This window comes from Procambarus clarkii, chromosome 90, assembly GCF_040958095.1.
Source record: "Procambarus clarkii isolate CNS0578487 chromosome 90, FALCON_Pclarkii_2.0, whole genome shotgun sequence".
Lineage (NCBI taxonomy): Eukaryota > Metazoa > Arthropoda > Malacostraca > Decapoda > Cambaridae > Procambarus > Procambarus clarkii.
Genome location: NC_091239.1, coordinates 17,839,407 through 17,861,441, shown reverse-complemented (window position 1 = coordinate 17,861,441; position 22,035 = coordinate 17,839,407). Strand labels below are relative to the sequence as shown.

General features: G+C 44.5%; 1 protein-coding gene across 1 annotated transcript in view; it reads right to left on the bottom strand.

Annotated features, from left to right (window-relative positions):
• Nucleotides 1-22,035, bottom strand: part of LOC123746507 (trypsin-1-like) — a 54,767-nt gene that overhangs the window by 13,476 nt on the left and 19,256 nt on the right. Inside the window, exon 2 of the mRNA XM_069318565.1 lies at nt 4,060-4,628. Within this exon, the coding sequence (XP_069174666.1) occupies nt 4,060-4,628 (569 nt within the window). The remainder of the gene's footprint in view (nt 1-4,059; nt 4,629-22,035) is intronic.

Below are 22,035 nucleotides of genomic sequence, written 5' to 3'. Positions count from 1 at the left end.
TATATTTATTCGTGACAATAGTACAGGTCGTACTCCCTTATTTCCCTAAATAATTACTAGTAAATCAAATTAGTTTAAGCTCGAGATCGCTATGGGCGTCTCTGCGCATGCGTGTCCGAGCGTCAGGGGATGAAGGAGGCGGCTCTCTACGACACGACTCCGCCACGAGCACACGCACATCTGCAGGCGGCAGCCATTGTAGTTACCAACATGTGGTCGTACAGTGATAATTACTGTCTAGTTACGCGTCTGAGAAGATAACTGTGTCCCAGAATTTGACCTTCAACAGTAGTGAACGTCAGGGACTCTCAGACGAGATATCAGCGAGCATAAATGTTTCAACAAACCTATGTTAAGTATTTTTTTGGGTTGAAGTGCACTTTACTTAAATCATTACTGTCAGTAGCTCACCGTTATGTCATCTGCCGACCACAAAACCAACGTTAGTTTCATTCCACGTTATTCTCAAGTACTCAGTAAATAGTAGAGTAAATTTCTAGCCTAGTCAAATATTATACCATTTCTGTGATTGCAGCGTGTTGGTGAGGACAAGCTGAGATACTCTTCCTCTACACACGACATTCCCTACTGGTGTTTCATCCATTATTTGGGCGACGTGTCTACGAGTATTCGAACTGTGAAATGGGTTTAGTGAAGTCTCCTTACAGCTAAGCCCTAATTCCGTTCTTTCGTAGATTTCTTAGATTAATACTAATATTATCTCTAATATATGTATTTTGCATTTCTCATATATATGATATTCTAACAAATTATATGAATTTAATATTTGTTGTCCAGTGTGTAACAATTTTTACACACATAATTGCCTATGATTACTCAATATACTTCAAAGGTTTGATTATCTTACCATATTATAATCATATTGAATCTGCATTTAATTTTGATACTATAATTTTTAATGTTGTAATTAATCAACTGGTGACGAACCACCACCAGTTCCTAGATATATATTAATTTCCAGTAATATCTCCCCAATGTTGAGTTTGAGGATTTTAACTTTTAATTAATCATTATTACAGTGCATTTATGCTCTAAAATAATTACCAAATAACCTATCATTCAGAGGCACTGGTATTTCAGTGTCAGTTTTATAATTCATTTATATGTTTTCCCTCTTTTCTCAAAAGTGGGTGGTCGTTCGAGTCTTTCGAAGCTTCCTAATTAAATATTCTTATATCAGAGTTAAAGTTCCCATTCCCCAACAACTGACAGTGATTGTAGACTGTGACTGACAGTGATGGTAGACTACCAGTGACTGACAGTGATGGCAGACTACCAGTGACTGACAGTGATGATAGACTACCAGTGACTGACAGTGATGATAGACTACCAGTGACTGACAGTGATGATAGACTACCAGTGACTGACAGTGATGATAGACTACCAGTGACTGACAATGATGATAGACTACCAGTGACTGACAGTGATGATAGACTACCAGTGACTGACAGTGATGATAGACTACCAGTGACTGACAGTGATGGTAGACTACCAGTGACTGATAGTGATGATAGACTACCAGTGACTGACAGTGATGGCAGACTACCAGTGACTGACAGTGATGATAGACTACCAGTGACTGACAGTGATGGTAGACTACCAGTGACTGACAGTGATGATAGACTACCAGTGACTGACAGTGATGGCAGACTACCAGTGACTGACAGTGATGATAGACTACCAGTGACTGACAGTGATGGTAGACTACCAGTGACTGACAGTGATGATAGACTACCAGTGACTGACAGTGATGGTAGACTACCAGTGACTGACAGTGATGATAGACTACCAGTGACTGACAGTGATGGTAGACTACCAGTGACTGACAGTGATGATAGACTACCAGTGACTGACAGTGATGGTAGACTACCAGTGACTGACAGTGATGGTAGACTACCAGTAATGATAGACTACCAGTGACTGACAGTGATGATAGACTACCAGTGACTGACAGTGATGACAGACTACTCGAGAACAAGACGTTACTATACATTGACATTGTATAGTTCCTGACATTGAGAATTTCATCTAATGAACGGCATGTATAAACATAGGTCTATTACAACTAAATATAGGCCTAAGTATCCACTTGATACAGACAAGATTAAACAAAAGACGAACATTTGAGCGTGTTGACTCCTTAGCGCGCGACGTAATACCCGGACCTCCTTGAAATTCTGTCAATACGCGAAGCTCTCTGAAGTCCTCCGTCAGAGGGGAGAAAGCGCTCTGATGTTCAAACGAGCTGAATCGCGTGTTTGTGGTTATTCTTGCGTATAAAGGTATGAGTTTCCATTTCCAGTTTACCTTCGCAGTCATCACCAAGAGCTCAAGTATCCATTCATCAAGTCACTGCCTTTCTCATTCATCTCCCACGATAAAAGTACAATATATATATATATATTTCTTACCATAAATCAATCGCGATAATTATATGTATTCTAAGACTATTTTATCCTCAGTATTATTAACAAAATGAGTTTTCATCTCTCGTTTTCTTTCCATTAAATCCATAAACAAAGAGACAAAATTCCATATTCTGTAAACTTTCCTAAATATCCTGGCCACCCGACCATCACACACACCTTGGGGGCCTGACGGCTGAGTAGACAGCGCTCGGGATCCGTTATTCTAGGGTCCGGGGATCGATCCTCGGCGACTGCCGAAACAAATGGGCAGAGTTTCTTTCACCCTGATGCTCTATTTCACCTAGCAGTTTATAGGTACCTAGTAGCTAGACAGCTGCTACGGGCTGCTTCCTGGGTGTGTGTGTGTGAAAAAAAATCAATTAATGAGGTAACTGATTGACAGTTAAGAGGCGAGCGCAAAGAATCAGAGCTCATCCCCCACAAGTACAACTAGGTGAGTACACGACAAATACACTGTAACAACTTCATAACAACACAACGTGCCATTATAAACCTAACCAGCAGTACACTGTCAAAAATAAAGTAGAATAAAATCCAACATTTGTTTAGGAGGAACTAGAGCAGCTCGCTGTGAGACTAGATTATTATATACAAATAAGTGTTTCAGCAGTATTCCTAGTTATATCCGGACTTCTGTGAAACTAGTTATATTTACATTGTATATTTTATAGAATATCAATTATAGATATATTTTAATTTATATCTTAGTGTTCTAAAGAGTTTGTGACAGTAATTATGTCAATATAAGGTGTAAAGGCTAATTAAATTTGTAAGGTGTAAAGGCTAATTAAATTTGTATGTAATCTCACCGTACTGGTTTATAATGCGGCTTTTTTCTTATTTTGTTTTGTTCATGTCATTTATCGTTGTTTCTATTATTTATCCTTCTGTTTTGTTCCTTTTCTGCACAATGTTTGATTATATAATGCTATTTATATATATTTTCAGTACAAGCAATTGCTAAAGTACATTTACTTTTAGTTTTGCATAACAACATTCGACTGAAACAATTATAATATTAAATATTATTATATAATTTGTTACTAAAATGAGTAATGATAACAATAATAATTTTAATACAGAACAATATTTTGTCTCCTGTTATTCCTCGGGTTGCTTTTGTTTTTATAATTCTCTCTCTCTCTCTCTCTCTCTCTCTCTCTCTCTCTCTCTCTCTCTCTCTCTCTCTCTCTCTCTCTCTCTCTCTCTCTCTCTCTCTCTCTCTCTCTCTCTCTCTCTCTCTCTCTCTCTCTCTCTCTCTCTCTCTCTCTCTCTCTCTCTCTCTCTCCCTCCCTCCCTCCCTCTCTCCCTCCCTCCCTCCCTCTCTCTCTCTCTCTCTCTCTCTCTCTCTCTCTCTCTCTCTCTCTCTCTCTCTCTCTCTCTCTCTCTCTCTCTCTCTCCCACTCTCTCTCCCACTCTCTCTCCCACTCTCTCTCTCTCTCTCCCACTCTCTCTCCCACTCTCTCTCCCACTCTCTCTCTCTCTCTCTCTCTCTCTCTCTCTCTCTCTCTCTCTCTCTCTCTCTCTCTCTCTCTCTCTCTCTCTCTCTCTCTCTCTCTCTCTCTCTCTTAATTTGCAATTGTGTGATAGTGTGACTCAAAGTACTCACCCTGTGGTACAGTGGGCAGCTGTGAGGACGTGTCGCAGAGAAATGAGAGTTCCTCCGCAGAATGGCTCCCCACGCTTGTCGGAGACCAACACCGCCCACGGCCACGCTCCAGCGGCAGACTCAACGCCGCCCACGATACGCCCACTCACCCCACACACCGTACCAGCCAGGCCATCGACGGGGAGAGAGGAGGAGGCGACAGGGGCAGCTGCTGGAGTAGCGGCGGTGCCCTCGGGGCCTGCTGCACCATGCCGGAGCCACCACCACAGAAACCGTTTAAGTGGGGGATAGGGGATGCCTTCCCCTACAGTTGTGGTGGTCACGGGAGCCAGGAGGGCCTCGTCGTCGTCGGCGGCGACCCCGGCAACAATATTTTGACCACATAATTGTCCTTTTTTACCGCTGCAGTCGCTGATGGAGTTCTTGTTGGTGATGTTTGGGTTGATGTTGGTGCTCCAGCTGGTGGTGAAGAAGGTCCTGCCCCCTGCATCATCCCCCTGGTTATGTTCACCCTCCACTCTGTACTCTCCTCCAGACACATTCACCAACTGAAAACAAAAGTGTTGAAACTAAAACTTTGTTTCAATCACTCGGCCAATTCAGTCAAAGAAAATCCCTCGGCCTAATAGGCCGAGGGATTTTCTTTATTTTCAATAAATTGTTTCCAATTAGTTTATTTGAATTATTATTATTATATTATATTAAGAACATAAATTATTGACTTAGTTGTGTTAGTTTAGGTTAGGTTATCTTGAGATGATTTCGGGGCTTTAGTGTCCCCGCGGCCCGGTCCTCGACCAGGCCTCCACCCCCAGGAAGCAGCCCGTGACAGCTGACTATCTCCCAGGTACCTATTTACTGCTAGGTAACAGGGGCATTCAGGGTGAAAGAAACTTTGCCCATTTGTTTCTGCCTCGTGCGGGAATCGAACCCGCGCCACAGAATTACGAGTCCTGCGCGCTATCGACCAGGCTACGAGGCCTCCTACCAGGCTACGAGGCCCCCCCCCCCCCGAGGTTAAGATAGGTTAGGTTAGGTTAGGTAGGGTTGGTTAGGTAAGGTCATATATCTACGTTAGTTTTAACTCAATTTTAAACAAATTAACTTATCCATAATGAAATGAACAGATTTATCATTTCATGAGAAAAAATTAAGAAAAATATATATATTCAGGAAAACTTTGCTTATTAGGTAAATCGGCCCTTGCATAGTAGGCCGAGTACAACGTTCTGGCTACTAGTTACAACACACACACACACACACACACACATATATATATATATATATATATATATATATATGTCGTACCTAGTAGCCAGAACTCACTTCTCAGCCTACTATTCAAGGCCCGATTTGCCTAATAAGCCAAGTTTTCCTGAATTAATATATTTACTATAATTTTTTTCTTATGAAATGATAAAGCAACCCTTTTCTCTATGTATGAGGTCAATTTTTTTTTATTGGAGTTAAAATTAACGTAGATATATGACCGAACCTAACCAACCCTACCTAACCTAACCTAACCTATATTTATAGGTAAGGTTAGGTTAGGTAGCCAAAAAAAGCTAGGTTAGGTTAGGTTAGGTAGGTTAGGTAGACGAAAAAACATTAATTCATGAAAACTTGGCTTATTAGGCAAATCGGGCCTTGAATAGTAGGCTGAGAAGTGCGTTCTGGCTATTAGGTACGACATATATATATATATATATATATATATATATATATATATATATATATATATATATATATATATATATATATATATATATATATATACATATATATATATATATATAAGGCACAACTCTCCTAAACACGAGAGTCAAGTATACAACTTTAGAACACTTTCCCACCAGGAGACTCGAACCCTAGCCAGCACAGAAGCCTTCCAGCAACTGGCATAACAGGTACGCCTTAACCCTCTCCACCACCTGCTCAGACCCTTAAAAGAGATGGTAATGAATTAAAAGTTGTGGTATTTAAATACTCCGAAATTACCATCTCTTTTAAGGGTCTGAGCAGGTGGTGGAGAGGGTTAAGGCGTACCTGTTATGCCAGTTGCTGGAAGGCTTCTGTGCTGGCTAGGGTTCGAGTCTCCTGGTGGGAAAGTGTTCTAAAGTTATATATATATATATATATATATATATACATATATATATATATATATATACTTATGAATTACTTTGGAAGGGTATGTAACATTCTGATATATAAGAGATTGAAGAGTATCTCATTTGGTCTGGTTTTGGAACCGATAAGGGGCGAGAAGTCGGACTGGCGAACAGTAACGAGTGGAGTACCTCAACGATCGGTGCTGGGACCAATTCTGTTTCTAATATACGTTAGCGACATGTTTACAGGAGTAGAGTCCTACATGTTGATGTTCGCGGATGACGCAAAATTAATGAAAAGCGTTTTGACAGATGAGGATTGTAGGATCCTCTAAAAGGACCTGGACAGGTTGCAGAGATGGTCAGAGAAATGGCTACTGGAGTTCAACACGAGCGAATGTAAAGTTATAGAAAGGGGGGATTAAGTGATTGGAGACCTAAAGGACAGTACACAATGAAGGGGAACTACCTACCTGTAACGATTCGAGAAAGAGACCTGGGCATGGACGTAACACCTAATCTAACTCTTGAGGCACATATTAATAGGATATCGACAGAAACGTTGTCTACACTGGCAAAAGTTAGAACATCATTCAGAAACCTAAGTAAGGAGGCATTTAGGGCGCTTTACACTGCCTACGTGAGACCAGTCTTAGAGTATGCCGCCTCATCACAGTCTCCACCTGAGGAAACACATTAGGTAACTGGAAAAGGTGCAGAAGTTTGCAACGAGACTCGTCCCAGCGTTACGAGGGATGGGGTATGAAGAGCGCTTGAAGGAACTGAACCTTACGACACAAGAAAAAAAAGGGGAGAGGGGGGAATATGATAGGAACGTACACAATACTTAGGGGGATTGACAGAGTGGAAATACACGAAATGTTCACACGGAATACTAACAGAACGAGGGGACATGGGTGGAAGCTGGAAACTGAGATGAGTCACAGAGATGTTAGGAACTTTTCTTTTAGCGTGAGAGTAGTGGAAAAATGGAATGCACTTAAGGAGCAGGTTGTGGAAGCAAATTCTATTCATAATTTTAAAATTAGATATGATAGGGAAATAGGACCGGAGTCATTGATATAAACAACCAGTGGCTAGAAAGGCACACACATACACACACTCTTCAGCACGGGTGGAACACGAACAAGGGGACACAGGTGGAAGCTGAGTTCCCAGATGAGCCACAGAGACATTAGAAAGAATTTTTTCAGTGTCAGAGTAGTTAGTAAATGGAATGCACTAGGAAGTGATGTGGCTGACTCCATACACAGTTTCAAGTGAAGATATGATAAAGCCCAATAGGCTCGGGAATCTGTACACCAGTTGATTGACAGTTGAGAGGCGGGACACACACACACACACACACACACACACACACACACACACACACACACACACACACACACACACACACACACACACACACACACACACACACACACACACACACACACACACACACACACACACACACACACACACACACACACACACACACACACACACTAGAACTCGATTATTGAAGGGTTTTTGAACTCGAGGAGGGGTACTGAACACAAAAAACTGGCATTCCGAAAGGGAAACCATGAGAAGTTAAGAAAATTCCTAACAGATATAGCATGGGAAATAGAGCTCAGGGGAAAGACGGCCCAAGACATGATTGACTACATCAAGCAGAAGTGCAAGGACGCAGCAAACAAGTTTGTCCCAGTCCAAAAAGGAAAACAATGAAATGAAGATGAGAAACCCATGGTTTAATCAGAGATGTAGGCTAGCTAAGCAGCAAAGTAAAAGGGCGTGGAGAAACTATAGGAATAACAGGGCACTTAAGAGCAGAGAAAGATACCAGAATGCCAGGAATGAATATGTCAGGATGAGAAGAGTGGCAGAAAGACAATACGAAAATGATATCGCAAGCATATCAAAGACTCAGCCTAAATTGCTGCACAGACACATCAGGAGAAAAACAACAGTAAAGAAACAGGTAATGAATATAAGGATAGGGGCAGCAGGATTCACTACAAACGACAAGGAAGTGTGTGAGGAACTGAATAAGAAATTCCAAGAGGTCTTCACCTTAGAGCAAGGAGAGATTCCAGAGATAAGAGAGGGAATAGCTAACCAGGAACCACTAGAAGAGTTTGAGATTACCAGCGGGGAAGTAAGGAAGTGTTTACTAGAGTTGGATGTGACAAAGGCTATAGGCCCAGATGGAATCTCTCCTTGGATACAAAAGGAAGGAGCAGAAGCACTGTGCCTGCCACTCTCCATAGTGTATAACAAATCACTGGCAACAGGGGAACTGCCAGAAATTTGGAAAACAGCTAATGTAGTTCCGATACACAAGAAAGGGGATAGACAGAAGGCACTGAACTACAGGCCTGTGTCCCTAACCTGCATACTATGCAAGCTGATGGAGAAGATTGTGCGAAGAAAGCTAGTGGAGCATCTGGAGCGAAAGAACTTTGTAACACAGCATCAACATGGGTCAGGGATGGCAAGTCCTGCCTGTCAGGGCTAATTGAATTCTACGACCAGGCAACAAAAGTAAGGCAAGAAAGAGAAGGGTGGGAAGACTGCATATTTTTGGATAGCCAGAAAGACTTTGATACAGTACCACTCAAGAGGCCAGCGAAAAAGCTGGAGATGCAGGCTGGAGTGAAAGGGAAGGTACTCCATTGGATAAAGGAGTACCTAAGCAACAGAAGACAACGAGTCAGTGCAAGGGGTGAGGTCTCTGATTGGCGAGACGTTACTAGTGGAGTCCCGCATGGGTCAGTCCTTGGACCTATACTGTTTCTGATATATGTAAATGATCTCCCAGAGGGTATAGATTCGTTTCTCTCAATGTTTGCTGATGATGCAAAAATTATGAGGAGGACTGAAACAGAGGATGATAGTAGGAGGCTACAGGACGACCTAGACAGACTGAATGAATGGTCCAACAAATGGCTGCTAAAGTTTAACCCGAGTAAATGCAAAGTAATGAAACTAGGCGGTGGAAACAGGAGGCCGGACACAGGATACACAATAGGAGATGAAGTACTTAATGAAACGGACGGTGAGAAAGATCTAGGAGTTGATATCACACCAAACGTGTCTCCTGAAGCCCACATAAAAAGAATAACGTCTGCGGCATATGCGAGGCTGACTAACATCAGAACGGCGTTCAGGAACCTGTGTAAGGAGTCATTCAGAATCTTGTATACCACATACGTAAGACCAATTCTGGAATATGCGGCCCCAGCATGGAGCCCGTACCTTGTCAAGCACAAGATGAAGCTGGAAAAAGTTCAGAGGTATGCCACTAGACTAGTCCCAGAACTAAGAGGCATAAGTTACGAGGAAAGGCTGCGGGAAATGCACCTTACGACACTGGAAGACAGAAGAGTGAGGGGAGACATGATCACTACCTAGAAAATCCTCAGGGGAATTGACAGGGTAGACAAGGATAAACTATTCAACACTGGTGGTAGCGAACAAGGGGACACAGGTGGAAGCTGAGTACCCAAATGAACCACAGGGACGTTAGAAAGAACTTTTTCAGTGTCAGAGTAGTTAGTAAATGGAATGCACTAGGAAGTGATGTGGTGGAGGCTGACTCCATACACAGTTTCAAGTGTAGATATGATAGAGCCCAGTAGGCTCAGGAATCTGTACATCAGTTGATTGACAGTTGAGAGGCGGGACCAAAGAGCTAAAGATCAACCTCCGCAAGCACAATTAGGTGAGTACAACTCGTCTTCACACTAGAACAGGGAGAGGTCACTGCGCTAAGAGAGGTGGCAGCAAACCAAGCGGCCTTGGAAGGGTTCGAAATTACAAGAGATGAGGTCAAGAGGCACCTGTTGGATTTGAACGTAAGAAAAGCTGTTGGGCCGGACGGAATCTCACCATGGGTATTGAAAGAGTGTACAGGAGCACTTTGTTTGCCACTCTCCATAGTGTATAGTAGGTCACTGGAAACGGGAGACCTACCAGAAATATGGAAGACTGCTAATGTAGTACCAATATACAAAAAGGGTGACAGACAAGAGGCACTGAACTACAGGCCAGTGTCCTTAACTTGTATACCATGCGAGGTGATGGAGAAGATTGTGAGAAAAAACCTAGTAGCACATCTGGAGAGAAGCGACTTCGTGTCAACCCATCAACATGGGTTCAGGGAGGGTAAATCTTGCCTTACAGGCTTAATAGAACTCTACGATCAGGTGACAAAGAATAAGCAAGAAAGAGAAGGATGGGCGGACTGCATTTTTTTGGACTGTCGGAAAGCCTTTGACACAGTACCCCATAAAAGGCTGATGCATAAGCTGGAAAAACAGGCAGGAGTAACTGGTAGGGCGCTCCAGTGGATAAGGGAGTACCGAAGCAATAGGAAGCAGAGAGTTACAGTGAGGGGTCAGACCTCAGATTGGCGTGTTGTCGCAAGCGGAGTCCCACAAGATCCTGTACTCGGACCTATTCTGTTTCTAAATATAAGTAAATGATCGTCCAGAGGGTATAGACTCATTTCTCTCAATGTTTGCTGATGATGCTTAAATTATGAGGATTAAGACGGAGGAGGACAGCAACAGCCTACAGGATGACCTGGACAGACTGAAGGAATGGTCCAACAAATGGCTACTAGAGTTTAACTCGAGCAAGTGTAAAGGGATTAAGATAGGCGTAGGGATCAGGAGGCCAAACACAAGGTACCAGCTGGGAGAGGAAATCTTTCAGGAGTCAGGACGAGAGAAAGATCTGGGGGTTGATATCACACCGGACCTGTCCCCTGAAGCCCACATCAAGAGGATAACATCAGCGGCGACTACAAGGCTGGCGAACATAAGAACTGCCTTCAGAAACTTATGTAAGGAAATATTCAGAACCTTGTATACCTCATACGTCAGACCAATACTCGAATATGCGGCTCCAGCGTGGATTTTTTTTAATTATCAGGGGAAAGCGCTAAGCCATTACGACTTTATAGCTCTGGGAAGGGGTCAGGATAAAGATATGGGATGGGAATAGGGGGAAGGAATGGTGCCCAACCACTTTGACGGTCGCTCCAGCATGGAGTCCACATCTAGTCAAACACAGAACGACGTTAGGAAAGGTTCAGAGGTATGCCACCAGGCTGGTTCCCAAGCTGTGAGGAATGAGCTATGAGGAAAGATTACTGGAACTGAACCTCACGACACTGGAAGACAGAAGAGTTAGGGAAGACATGATCACTACCTACAAAATTATCAGAGGAATTGATTCCCCATCTATCTCCCTCTCTCTCTTTATCTATTTTTATCTCTCTCCCTCTCTGTCATCATCTATTTCTATCTCTCTCCCTCTCTCTCATCATCTATCTCTCTCTCTCTCTCTGTCTTCATCTATCTATTTCTCTCTCTCAGTCTTTATTTATCTCTATCATCAAAATTTCCACAGTTCCTGAAGATATTCATTAAGTCAAATTTCCGTATTTGGGTGCTGTTAGCTGTTATATTAGAAATGAGCTTCGTAATATTTGTTAAAATTCGTGTTCACAAATTAAATTTCAGTTTGTGTTTACCAATAATTATTATATTGGGAATTATTTACAACGTAAAAGTCCGTGATTTTTACGGATTTTGACGTGATCTGATATTGTTGTTTTTCCCTTTAAGTGTTCGAACTGCAATGTTCGACATGCGGAGATGACCTCAGGAGACCTTGTACACTGTATTTGTGGCCGTGTGGACAGGTCTCCGGCCGCACAGCTTGGCCTCCTGGGCAAGGTGCGTCCTCTGCTTTCAGGGACAGAAATGTAGTAAAGAAATAAGTCTCCCTTCCTCGGTGATTTCACTGTTCTGATTTCTAATCCGTTTCCACTAGATTTCAGCATATTTGAATCCATTTCGATCGCGAGAAGGAGGCTCGTGCTCGGAGCATTCAGCCCATTCCCCCTCCCACCAATGTAGAGATGGATCACCAAAATGTTGACGATTTGAATGACTGAATTTGGCCAAATGGGAAACTTTTCTAACCGCAAATCTAAATATAGAATTATGATGTCTGGCGACCTGACATTTAGTGAACATAACCGAGCAAATATAGCGGTGGCCAGGACAAGGGATAGGATGGATTATGAGAACGTTCAAATCCAGAGACCCCACAGCAATGTTAATACTATTTAAATCCCTGGTGCTGTCCCGTCTTGAGTATTGCTCGGTACTCACTTCCCCTTTCAGAGCGGGAGAGATCTCTGAACTAGAGGGAATAGAGAGAACATATACGGCACGCATAGACACGATAAAACACCTAAACTATTGGGACCGTCTCAAAGCTCTCAAACTATACTCTCTTTAAAGGAGACGAGAAAGGTATCAAATAATATATACATGGAAGATACCTGAAGGGCAGTTTCAAAATTTGCACAGTACAATAACAACATACTGGAAAGAAAGATTCGGAAGGAAATGCAGAATAGAACCAGTGAGGAGTAGAGGTGTCATAGGAACAATCAGAGAACACTGTCTGAACATCAGAGGTCCACAGCTGTTCAACACCCTCCCACCAAGCATTAGAATTTTTGCTGGTACAAAGTGGATGTATTCAAGAGGCACTTAGATAAATTCTTGCAAGAAGTGTCGGACCAACCAGGCTGTAGTGGATATGTGGGTCTACGGGCCGCTCCAAACAACAGCCTGGTGGACCAAGATATCACAATTCGAGCCTGGCCTCAGGCAGGGCTCAAGGAGTAGAAGAACTCCCGAAACCCTCTCCAGGTATGCTCCAGGTATAGAATGTTGGGAATTATCAGGATCAAGCCGTTACAACTCTATAGCACTTGGAAGGGGTCAGGATAAAGATTTGGGATGGAATGGGCTGAAGAAATGGTGCCCAACCACTTGGACGGTCGGGGATTGAACGCCGACCTGCATGATTGCGAGACCGTCGCTCTACCGTCCAACCGATATAGAAACTCACCTAACCTGCCGTAGCAATACTTGGCTTAATACACGTTCGGTGGTCTAATATAGAACCCAAATATATGCTATACTAAATCTAGGAATGTTTAAGTTTAGTGTTAGCTTGAGTGTCCTCCTGTCTCTATAAAATTTAAAATACGAAAAAGTAACTTTTTGGTGGTCCACTACTACATATAGGTCCTTTAGACCAGATAGTTACTATAAGTACTATCACTTCAGGAGGATGGGCTGCAGCCCTCCACAATGGCTGTCGAGTAGTGTAGCCACCACACCACTCATAGTCCTCGTCGCCCAGGTTCGAATCCTTGAAGGGGCCTAATTAAAACAAGGCAATGCGACCATCAGAGACGGATGTTGACACAGTGTGATTTTTTTTTTTTTTTTTTTTTTTTTTGAGATATATACAAGAGTTGTTACATTCTTGTAGAGCCACTAGTACGCGTAGCGTTTCGGGCAAGTCCTTAATCCTATGGTCCCTGGAATACGATCCCCTGCCGCGAAGAATCGTTTTTTTCATCCAAGTACACATTTTACTGTTGCGTTAAACAGAGGCTACAGTTAAGGAATTGCGCCCAGTAAATCCTCCCCGGCCAGGATACGAACCCATGACATAGCGCTCGCGGAACGCCAGGCGAGTGTCTTACCACTACACCACGGAGACTGTTGTCAGCCCAATGATCTGAATACCATAGTAACAATTCGCACATATGTACATAGGTTTATGTTTATGGTTGAAATAAAACACACAATAAATAAAGGCAAAGCAGCATTGCAGAAGACTGGGTGACGAAATGGAAACTATTGAATGGAAGGAAGAGGGGAAACGCAAGAGGGAAGAACATAGAGGGGAAAGAGAGAGAGGTAGAGGATTGTGAGAGGGAAGGAGAGGTCAAGCAGTGGTGTACTCACCTAGTAAGACACTCTCCAATCACAAGAGTACTCACCACTCACAAGAGTACTCACCACTCACAGGAGTACTATCCACTCACAAGAGTACTCACCAATCACAGGAGTACTCACCGCTCACAGGAGTACTATCCACTCACAAGAGTACTCACCACTCACAAGAGTGGTGAGTACTCTTGTGAGTGGTTCATTACATCGACTTAACACCAATAATAATAATAATAATAATAATAATAATAATAATAATAATAATAATAATATAAATGCCGATGGTACAAACAATAAATTAACAACTCACTGTGTGCTGAAGGAAGCCAGCCTCCCTCTGGATGCTGCGCGCCCCAAGTCTCTCATCTGAAAGAGTCTAAGATATTGAGAAATGCTATCTTGTATTATGCCTAGTTCAATATATCAACTTATGTTAACTCGTTAACACGTTAAATGAGGTTAATATAACACCGGAAAACATAGAAAAGACGATTGAATGCTGCTTTAGTGTGATAATTTAAACAAAATGAGGTTTTAAGGTGCATAGTTGCCCCCTGAAATTGACCTAGTCAGGTGCCATATTAACATGTATTCACATAAAACAAATTCTGATATGAACATTATTACATGTAGCTCATTGCCAAGTTAAAGACGCACACACAGAAGGACTCATACTGAAACAATAGGAAGCTTTAGGCCGGGCTGACAATACACGCCCCCCAGACACAGCCCGTAGCAGCTGTCTAACTCCCAGGTACCTATTTACTGCTAGGTGATTCAAAAAGTGGAGACATTTTGTTAATAGATAACATCGACTGGTGACTATTGCACACAAGTAAGGGCTTTGAAATAGACAATAATACAAGTTTTGAGTTTGTGATAGATACACAGCAACTATGGTGAGGTGAGGAGGGACTATCACGTGACAAGTGCTGGAGGAGGGTGACGGCTGAGTGGACAGCGCTCTGGACTCGAAGTCCTAAGATTCCGGGTTCGATCTCTTGCGGAGGCGGGAACAAATGGACAGAGTTTCTTTCACTCTGATGCACCTATTCACCTAGCAGTAAATAGGTACTTGGGAGTTAGACAGCTGCTACGGGCTGCTTGATGTGGATGTAACAAAAAGGAGGCCTGGTCGAGGACCGGGCCGTGGGGACGCTAAGCCCCGAAATCATCTTAAGTTAACTCAAAGTTGGAGTTACACCCCATATACATACAAGCAACAGTAGAAGATAAATACATACATAAATACATACGTACATATATACATACATACATACATACATACATACATACATACGTACATACATACATACATACATACATACATACATACATACATACATACATACATACATACATACATACATACATACATACATACATACATACACACTTACATACATACACATACATACATACATACACACTTACATACATACACATACATACATACATACGTACATACATACATACATACATACATACATACATACATACATACATACATACATACATACATACATACATACATACATACATACATACATACATACACATACATACATACATACATACATACATACATACATACATACATACATACATACATACATACATACATACATACATACATACATACATACATACATAGGATCATTAAATAAATCTGTATTTCCTTAGTCAAAGCTCCGTGTAGCTGTGTATGACTTTGAAGGACAGGTAAACACCAGCATGAAAGCTTTGGGCCAGGTATATGTCGTGTAAAACAGTGGCCGGAGATTGGGTGATGCAGTAAATCGCTGCAGACTCCCTTTCACTGTCTACCTGTGTTAGGATGACAAGTCAGCTGACCGTAAACGTCTATTGACTCTGGGAATGAGGAATGGAAAGGGTTGAAATTGAAATAAGTTTATTGAGGTAAAATACACACAAAGGGATGAGGTAGCTCAAGCTATTCTCACCCCGTTCAGTACATGGTGTTAATACACACATAGACACACATCACAAACAATAAACATATTACCAAACATTCTGAGAGATAAACATCTACATTTTCTTGGAGAGGGTTAGTGGCGTGTTCTTTGTTGTCGTGGAACAAGAGAGATAAATCAGCAAGGTGTTTGGACGGAATACTGATCAGCTTTCAGCAGGTATTTTTTTCCAATGAATATTAAATAGTTTGGTGTGGTAGAAGGAGAGTTAGGTAAGGTTAATCATAATGACCAAATCACACATCAGAAGATGGAGAAACGGCGACGTTTCGGTCCATCCTGGACCATTATGGAGTCGTATTCACCTAGTTGTGCTTGCGGGGGGTTGGCCTCTGGCTCTTTGGTCCCGCCTCTCAACTGTCAATCAACTGGTGTACAGGTTCCTGAGCCTACTGGGCTCTATCATATCTACATTTGAAACTGTGTATGGCGTCAGCTTCCACCACATCACTGCCTAATGCATTCCACTTGTTAACTACTCTGACACTGAAAAAGTTCCTTCTAATGTCTCAGTGGCTCATTTGGGTACTACGTTTCCACCTGTGTCCCCTTGTTCGTGTTCCACCAATGCTAATGGTGTCTCTTTGTCCACCCTGTCAATTCCCCTGAGAATTTTGTAGGTGGTTATCATGTCTCCCCTTACTCTTCTGTCTTCCAGGGACGTTAGGTTTAGCCACCTTTGCCTTTCCTCGTAGCTCATACCTCTCAGTTCTTAGACTAGTCTGGTGGCATACCGCTGAATAGTTTCTTGCTTTGTCTTGAGTTTAACTAGGCACGAATTCCAGGCTGGAGCTGCATACTCCAGAACTGGTCTGATGTAAGTGGTATACAAGGTCTTGAACGAGTCCTCACACAGTCGTGTGTGAGGTGTGTGGTTCGGTCATCACATCTTCACCCACGTTATAGTGACTCATCGTCTGAAAGACTATTCAATGCTTAGTATGATTAACAAGAGGGTTGAGAGCTGCGAGGAGCTTTGTTTGGTGCAGGGTTCGAGTCCTGTCAACCTCTGGAGAGTTATTGAGGCCACCACAGTATTCTGCTGCCTACCAGCAGGTATTATTTAGTCTTGAATGTGGCCCAGGACTGAGGGACTCGTGTATGTATGCATACACGAGAGTGTATGCTCTCTGAGAAGTGTGTGGGAGGGGGGGAGACCTCTGTGTGTTTGTCCCTTGAGTGAGTGGCTTCTCTCCTGATACGTGGGTATATACCCACACTTCAGTATACCCACACTTCAGTATACCCACACTTCACTATACCCACACTTCACTATACCCACACTTCACTATACCCACACTTCACTATACCACACTTCACTATACCCACACTTCACTATACCCACACTTCACTATACCACACTTCACTATACCCACACTTCACTATACCCTCACTTCACTATACCCACACTTCACTATACCCACACTTCAGTATACCCACACTTCACTATACCCACACTTCACTATACCCACACTTCAAGATACCCACACTTCACTATACCCACACTTCACTATACCCACACTTCACTATACCCACACTTCACTGTACCAACACTTTACTATACCCACACTTCACTATACCCACACTTCAAGATACCCAGACTTCAAGATACCCACACTTCACTATACCCACACTTCACTATACCCACACTTCACTATACCCACACTTCACTATACCCACACTTCACCACACCCACACTACACATCATTCAGAACTTTGTATACCACATATGTCAGGCCAATCCTGGAGTATGCAGCCCCAGCATGGAGTCCATCTCTATTCAAGGATAAGACTAAACTGGAAAAGGTTCAAAGGTTTGTCACCAGACTAGTACCCGAGCTGAGGTATGAGCTACGAGGAGAGACTACGGGAATTAAACCTCACTTCGCAGGAAGACAGAAGAGTTAGGGCGGGACATGATCACCACATTCAAGATTCTGAAGGGAATTGATAGGGTAGATAAAGACAGTCTATTTAACACAAGGGACACACGCACAAGGGAACACAGGTGGAAACTGAGTGCCCAAATGAGCCACAGAGATATTAGAAAGAACTTTTTTAGTGTCAGAGTGGTTGACAAATGGAATGCATTAGGCAGTGATGTGGTGGAGGCTGACTCCATACACAGTTTCAAGTGTAGATATGATAGAGCCCAATAGGCTCAGGAACCTGTACACCTGTTGATTGATGGTTGAGAGGCGGGACCAAAGAGCCAGAGGTCAACCCCCGCAAACACAACTAGGTGAGTACAACTCACTATACCCACACTTCACAACACCCACACTTCACTATACCCACACTTCACTATACCCACACTTCACAACACCCACACCTCACAACACCCACACTTCACTATACCCACACTTCACAACACCCACACTTCACAACACCCACACCTCACAACACCCACACTTCACTATACCCACACTTCACAACACCCACACTTCACAACACCCACACTTCACAACACCCACACTTCACAACACCCACACTTCACAACACCCACACTTCACAACACCCACTCTTCACTATACCCACACTTCACTATACCCACACTTCACAACACCCACACTTCACTATACCCACACTTCACAACACCCACACTTCACTACACCCACACTTCACTATACCCACACTTCACAACACCCACACTTCACAACACCCACACTTCACAACACCCACTCTTAACTATACCCACACTTCACTATACCCACACTTCACTATACCCACACTTCACTACACCCACACTTCACTACACCCACACTTCACAACACCCACACTTCACAACACCCACACTTCACTACACCCACACTTCACTATACCCACACTTCACAACACCCACACTTCACTACACCCACACTTCACAACACCCACACTTCACTACACCCACACTTCACAACACCCACACTTCACTACACCCACACTTCACAACACCCACACTTCACAACACCCACACTTCACAACACCCACACTTCACTACACCCACACTTCACAACACCCACACTTCACAACACCCACACTTCACAACACCCACACTTCACAACACCCACACTTCACAACACCCACACTTCACAACACCCACACTTCACAACACCCACACTTCACAACACCCACACTTCACAACACCCACACTTCACTATAGCAACACTTCACAACACCCACACTTCACAACACCCACACTTCACAACACCCACACTTCACTACACCCACACTTCACAACACCCACACTTCACAACACCCACACTTCACTATACCCACACTTCACAACACCCACACTTCACAACACCCACACTTCACTATACCCCACACTTCACAACACCCACACTTCACTATAGCAACACTTCACAACACCCACACTTCACAACACCCACACTTCACAACACCCACACTTCACAACACCCACTCTTCACAACACCCACACTTCACAACACCCACACTTCACAACACCCACTCTTCACAACACCCACTCTTCACAACACCCACACTTCACAACACCCACACTTCACAACACCCACTCTTCACAACACCCACTCTTCACAACACCCACACTTCACAACACCCACACTTCACAACACCCACACTTCACAACACCCACTCTTCACAACACCCACACTTCACAACACCCACACTTCACAACACCCACACTTCACAACACCCACACTTCACTATACCCACACTTCACAACACCCACACCTCACAACACCCACACTTCACTATACCCACACTTCACAACACCCACACTTCACAACACCCACACTTCACAACACCCACTCTTCACAACACCCACACTTCACAACACCCACACTTCACAACACCCACTCTTCACAACACCCACACTTCACAACACCCACTCTTCACAACACCCACACTTCACAACACCCACACTTCACAACACCCACTCTTCACAACACCCACACTTCACAACACCCACACTTCACAACACCCACACTTCACAACACCCACACTTCACAACACCCACTCTTCACTATACCCACACTTCACAACACCCACACTTCACAACACCCACACTTCACTATACCCCCGTACTTCACAACACCCACACTTCACAACACCCACACTTCACAACACCCACTCTTCACTATACCCACACTTCACTATACCCACACTTCACAACACCCACACTTCACAACACCCACACTTCACAACACCCACACTTCACAACACCCACACTTCACTATACCCAGTATATATTCACTATACGAAGGGTCTGAACGCAAGTGACACTCACCCCGCAAAGAAGCTCCATCTGTGACCGTTGAACCTTCCTGTAGACGTCCTCCTTGATCGCCGGCTCCCAGGAGTGGCAATGTCTGCCAGGTACCGCCTCCTGCTGGCGGAGGAGGAGCGGAGAGTCCTCCTGTAGCGGCTAGGAGCGAGAGACGAGGCAGCAGCAGCAGCAGCAGTGTAGAGGACACCATGGTGCATCTCACTGCTGGACCTCACGCAGCTGGACCTCACGCTGCTGGACCTCACACTCCTTCACCTCACACGCCCACCAGCCGCTCGCCCCTCATCTCTTCACTAGATCTTCACTCCCAGATCCGCTCTTAATTAAGGCTATTTTGGTAAGGGGACTAAGATGTAAGATTATGGAACAGCTGCATGTAGGCCATAATGGCATAAATGGTATGAAAGCAGAAGCTACAGGTTAGGTTTAGTGACCAAAAGTTGACCAGGATATTGCTGAGATAACAAAAAATTGTCAAATTTGCTTTAAGAATTATCAGCAACCACAGGCCCCAGTACTTTCTTGGCTATGCACTGGAAAACCCTGGTCTAGACTTCATATAGATTATGCTGGACCTGTGAATAACAAATATTGCCTAGTGGTGGTGGATTCATTGCCCTTTTATTGATCATTATTTACTTGGTCCGGGGACTGTGGTGTGATGTGTGGCCGGGGGTTATCTTGAGACGATTTCGGGGCTTTTTAGTGTCCCCGCGGCCCGGTCCTCGACCAGGCCTCCACCCCCAGGAAGCAGCCCGTGACAGCTGACTAACACCCAGGTACCTATTTACTGCTAGGTAACAGGGGCATAGGGTGAAAGAAACTCTGCCCATTGTTTCTCGTCGGCGCCTGGGATCGAACCCAGGATCACAAGCCCAGTGTGCTGTCCGCTCGGCCGACCGGCTCGCTACCGGGGTTGTATGGTGGGGGTCCTGGGGGCTGTATGGTAGGGGGGGGGGTCCTGGGGGTTGTATGGTGGGGGGTGGGGGTCCTGGGGGTTGTATGGTGGGGGGTGGGGGTCCTGGGGGTTGTATGGTAGGGGTTCTGTATGGTGGGGGGGTCCTGGGGGTTGTATGGTGAGGGTCCTGGGGGTTGTATAATGGGGGTCCTGGGGGTTGTATGGTGGGGGTGGGGGTCCTAGGGATTGTATGGTAGGGGGGTCCTGGGGTTGTATGGTGGGGGGATGGGGGGTCCTGGGGTTGTATGGTGGGGGGTGGGGGTCCTGGGGGTTGTATGTTGGGGGTAGGGGTCCTGGGGGTTGTATGGGGGGTCCTGGTGTTGTATGGTGGGGGTCCTGGGGGTTGTATGGTGGGGGGTCCTGGGGGATGTATATTGGGGGTGGGGGTTGTATGGGAGGGTCCTGGTGTTGTATGGTGGGGGTCCTGGGGGTTGTATGGTGGGGGGTGGGGGTCCTCTGGGTTGTATGGTGGGGGTGGGGGTCCTGAGGGTTGTATGCGGGGGGTCCTGGTGTTGTATGGTGGGGGTCCTGGGGGTTGTATGGGGGGGTCCTGGTGTTGTATGGTGGGGGTCCTGGGGGTTGTATGTTAGGGGGGGCGGTCCTGGAGGTTGTATGGTGGGGGGTCCTGGGGGTTGCATGGTGGGGTGTGGGTCCTGGGGGTTGTATGGTGGGGGTGGGGGTCCTGGGGGTTGTATGGTGGGGTTCCTGGGGGTTGTATGGTGGGGTGTGGGTCCTGTGGGTTGTATGGTGGGGGTGGTGGTCCTGGGGGTTGTATGGTGGGGGTCCTGGGGGTTGTATGGTGGGGGTTCTGGGGGTTGTATGG